Source organism: Lactuca sativa, chromosome 7, assembly GCF_002870075.4.
Source record: "Lactuca sativa cultivar Salinas chromosome 7, Lsat_Salinas_v11, whole genome shotgun sequence".
Lineage (NCBI taxonomy): Eukaryota > Viridiplantae > Streptophyta > Magnoliopsida > Asterales > Asteraceae > Lactuca > Lactuca sativa.
The window spans coordinates 153,892,235-153,896,602 of NC_056629.2; the positions used below are offsets into that span (position 1 = coordinate 153,892,235).

The following is a 4,368-nucleotide window of genomic DNA, read 5'->3' on the forward strand; positions in this document are numbered from 1 at the left end:
AGATATTTTCATATCAAGCCCTAGGTGAAGAAATCAACTCTGTAAGACTCACGATCGATGGATTCAGCAAGTCTCAGATATGTTTATATCAAGCCCTGTGCATCGTAATTGTCAAAATTAGGTTTTCAAAAAGTGAAACGGCAGTAAATAGTGAGCGAATAGAGGAGAAAAAGGATAAGGAGCTCCGACAAGCTCCTTCTTGGTCTATTTGTTCGTGATCGATGGTCCAAAAGGGGAATCATAACAGAACGACAACAAATAGTGAGAGGTTGACTGCAATCGGTGGAAGAAGGAAGAGCAGTCGGTTCTTCCGGTGAGCTGCTTCTCTCGGTACTCCAACCTTCGATGGTGCAACTGTCATACGGGATGATTGCGGTGGTGTTTAATCAGTTGTGAGGAGGGCTTAGCCAGCAGAAGATTATTGCCCTTTTTCGACAACCCTTGTGGATCCTCTTCTCTTCTCCGGTAATCACAAACGCAGGGAAGCAGAGCAACAGTAGTTGCGCCGGACAGGAGGTGTTTGGTAGCCGGAGTTGATGAAATTAAAGGGAAGGGAAGGAGGGTTGCCATCGCTGGTGAAGGTCACATATCTTCTTCTTTGGCCAGAGGTTAAGAGAGAGAGAGAGAGAGAGAGAGAGAGAGGCATTCAAATTTTTTTAATAATTAAAATAAATAAATAATAATTAAATTTTTAAAAATGAATTTAAAAATAGAAAATAAATACCCAATGGTATTAAAGTCATTTCAGTTTACAGAGAGACCAAAAACGTAACAAAACTAGCTCAAAAAGACCACCAATCCAAAAAAATCGTGGTTTGGACTAAAACCCCAAAAAAATGCATACCACAGAGACCATTTTTACAGTTTTGTCCTAGTAAAAAAACAAATTATTGTTACTTTTAGCATACTTTAAATAAAGTTTAATCCCTTTGACCTATTCTTTTATAGCTATTTTCATAATTATACTCATTGAACATGCAAATAATAAAATACAAATGAAATTAACATATAAGGTCAAAACTTACTATATCATTAATGGTTCACATATGCAATTTTATCCATTGTGTATAACACTTGCATCATTCAATTTATTTACATCACAAACAAAACAAAGCCCAAGAGCTCATAATATCACAAAAGAACCTAAAAAGAATTGGTAAAATTACATATATTTTCATATGTTCATATATACATTTACATCGATTAGGAAGATACAAGACACAAACAACGCCTCTGTTTCTTCCCCTCCGCCACCAAAAGATTTAAAAAAAAATTAAAATTAAAAATAAAATAAACCACAAAAGGGGAAAGTGGAAAATCATCTACTTACTTAATGCGTTGATAGTTTTCAAGTAATGTTAGGGGTAATGATTGTCAAAATAACTTCACTTTAAGCACGACACGTTTGCAACATATGTGTTCTCAAACTACAATCCTTCACCTGTCAAGGGTATAATCGTAATTAGCAACAAAAATCCGTCAAGAAACCTTTCTTTTCATATATTTTATATAATAATAATAATTTACTTTGAGAGTCGATAAAATTGACAAGAAATCTTTGCAAATCCTAAGCAAAGCTCTCTCTTTTGCAGCCACTTTTGCAAGCTCAGCCGCCATAACATTCACTTCTTCAACCTGAAAATTGTAATTTCATATCCCACTGATATCAGTCACAGTACAACCTGTTTTGTTCTGTCTTAAAAAAACAACAAGAACGCTATAACTAAAATACCTGCAAACAAAGTGATCTTGTTGATGAACCCATTGCTTGAATGAGATCGAGTGCCGAATTTATGGCATCGTTGATGCTTTGGAGGTCAGCCTAACAAAATCAAGATTATTATTAAAGAAAAAAAAATAAATGTTGTTGAATTCTTGAAAAAACATGTAAAATGACGTTGAAAATGGAAGAAGAACACGTACACTTGCTCCTTCACCAACGGGAAGACGAAGTGTGCTTGCTTTCAAAGCTTCAATGGCTCCAAGTAATGATATTGAATGATCTTTATCTAAATATCCCCAATCTTCAAGAAAAATAATCTAATATTTATTCAAGAAAATAGTAATTAGTTTCTTGAAAAGAACATAAGTTTACGCTCAACGCTACTATTGAATTGGACAATGTCACTAAATTTGTCGCTATAATATTTTCAAGATTTTCACATTATTAAATAAACTTACTTGTGCCTTAAGAATAGATGCTAACTTCAATTTTTGTCTCAATAATTGCAACCTATGTCTTTTTTTAGTCACGGAGTCACGTAAATCCGATATCGTAATCCACGCATTCCATAAATTTTCCTAAACAAAAAAAAATGATACATCAAAATACAAACACAAAATCAAAAAACTAAAATTTATAATTTTATATCATACCTCGACACTATGTTTCTGCTTCAACACTATATCTTCACTTCTAGCATTCACAAATCGCCATTGCAATTGCCGATTATATAAAATTCTCAACAAATGTGCATCAAAAAACCGATTTTCACCTACTTTCCCTCTTCGAACATCAACAGCAAAACTAAGCACCGATGGTGTCTCACTAAAATTACTACTAATTTTTGAACCAGGTGTTCTTGGTGATGCTATAAACTTACTTGGTGATGATGGGCGCATTCTATTTGGGGAAGCCATTGTTCGTGGTGATGATAATGGACTACTTTCAGGCAAGAATTTTTTAGAGATTGAAAGTTTTTGTGGGGTTATGAGTTTTGATTTTGGGCTTGTTGAAAGTGGTGAACTTGGATCTTGTAATCTCCTTATTCTACTATTAGTTTCTTGCCAAAATTTTGGTGATACGATAATCCCTCTAGGCCCGATTCTTGAACGATTTTCTTGAATTCCTGAAGTGCTACCAGATGATACGCTATCTGTATCGGAATCTTTGAATGAATTCCCATCTGGGTTTTGTTGAAAATGGTTTAAAAGATCGATTGAATGTTCAAAATCAAGATTCGATTGGTGTGAAGAAGGTCTAATTACATTCCCGGAAGAGTTTATCTTGCTCTTTTCAACCCCACAATCCAAGCTCAAACTTTTCGATAAAACGGTGACGTTTGCTTGCCGGATTCTGCCAGGCCACCGGTGGTGATCTATCGGTTTAGTGTTCTCGAGATGATCTCCTCCGCCGCCGTCAACCGTCGTTCTCATAGGGGTGGGAGTCGGAGTTCTCTTTCTTTCAGGGGTACCCTTTCTTACTGTATTTGAATTTGGGGATTGTGGAGTTACTTTGGTTTTACTAATCGGTAGAGAAAACGCTTCGCCTTGAAACGACACAGATAAACTTCTCGTAGATGTAACCAGAAGTTTAGTAGCTGCCGACAACGTTTCTCCGGCGCCACCACCGGCATTGTTGGGTTTCAGCGTAAGATCCGCCCTGATGGGTCGTCTCCGGTCAGCGGAAACCGACCGTTTTGGTGCCGGAGTAGTTGAATTTCTTGAAATTAAAGGGGAAGGCGACCTCCGTAATGTGGGTAGAGATGATGAATTTGAATTTGAAATTGAATTTGAATTTGAAGAAGTTGAAGGTGAAGGAGAAAGGTATCTTGAAGAAACTTGTCGTGGTTTATGTCTAATTGACTTATTAGGGGTAGTAATACTGATACCATTATCTTTTTCCGAAGGCAACAATGGAGGTCTTGTTGTTTGATTTCTGGTTGTAGTTTCAGAAACGGCAGCCACCATCATCGATGAAAAATCAAACCCAGAAGGAATTTCAGTAACTCACCTCACATTGTCGATTTACGCCATGAAAAGATCAAGAAAAACCTGTTTTTCTCCAAAACAAGAAAACCCCTGAAACAGAAAGATCAAGAAACACCATTGTAATTCAAACCCCGTTAATGGGTAGTCGGAATTCCCACATTTTTCAGAATTTTTCAGTAAATTGATCAGAAACCCACAAAATAGTAGCTACCGTACACTGTTTAAGCTGAAGATTTAAGAGAGAGAAAAAGTATTTCTTTATTTCCTTTTAGAGAGAGAGAGAAGCTTTGGTGCATCTTTGGAGGTGAGTTTGGGGTTTTGTGAATCTTTGGAGAAACGTTACGTTAAACAAATAATATTTTTCTTGTTTTTAGTTACTTTTAATTTTATTTACATTCTTTTTGACGCTAAAAAATTGTTTTTATTTATTTTGTAATGGTTTATGAAAATAATTGGTAAAGACCCAGGGCAGATTTACTATAGTTATCTCTCAAATTTTTTTGTCAAATATAAATTTAGTGAAAGTCTATCGTAAATTCGATAGAAATCCATCAAAAATCTGTTAGCAATCCATCACAAAATCTGATAATTACGAATTTAATGTAAATCTGTCAGTTTAGTGATTTTGTGGCGGAATCCCTTTCGAAAATAAGTTTT

The 4,368-nt window shown here is 35.6% G+C and overlaps 1 protein-coding gene across 1 annotated transcript; it reads right to left on the reverse strand.

The window, feature by feature from the left end:
- Positions 1-1,001: 1,001 nt before the first annotated feature.
- LOC111904217 (QWRF motif-containing protein 2) lies at positions 1,002-4,096 on the reverse strand. The gene is made up of 6 exons (XM_023899998.3): positions 2,377-4,096; positions 2,182-2,301; positions 1,924-2,040; positions 1,733-1,822; positions 1,528-1,635; positions 1,002-1,441 (listed from the first exon to the last, which is right to left on the reverse strand). The coding sequence occupies exons 1-6, from the start codon at positions 3,691-3,693 to the stop codon at positions 1,391-1,393; spliced, it is 1,803 nt and encodes a 600-aa protein (XP_023755766.1). The 5' UTR covers positions 3,694-4,096; the 3' UTR covers positions 1,002-1,390.
- Between the last annotated feature and the right edge of the window lie 272 nt (positions 4,097-4,368).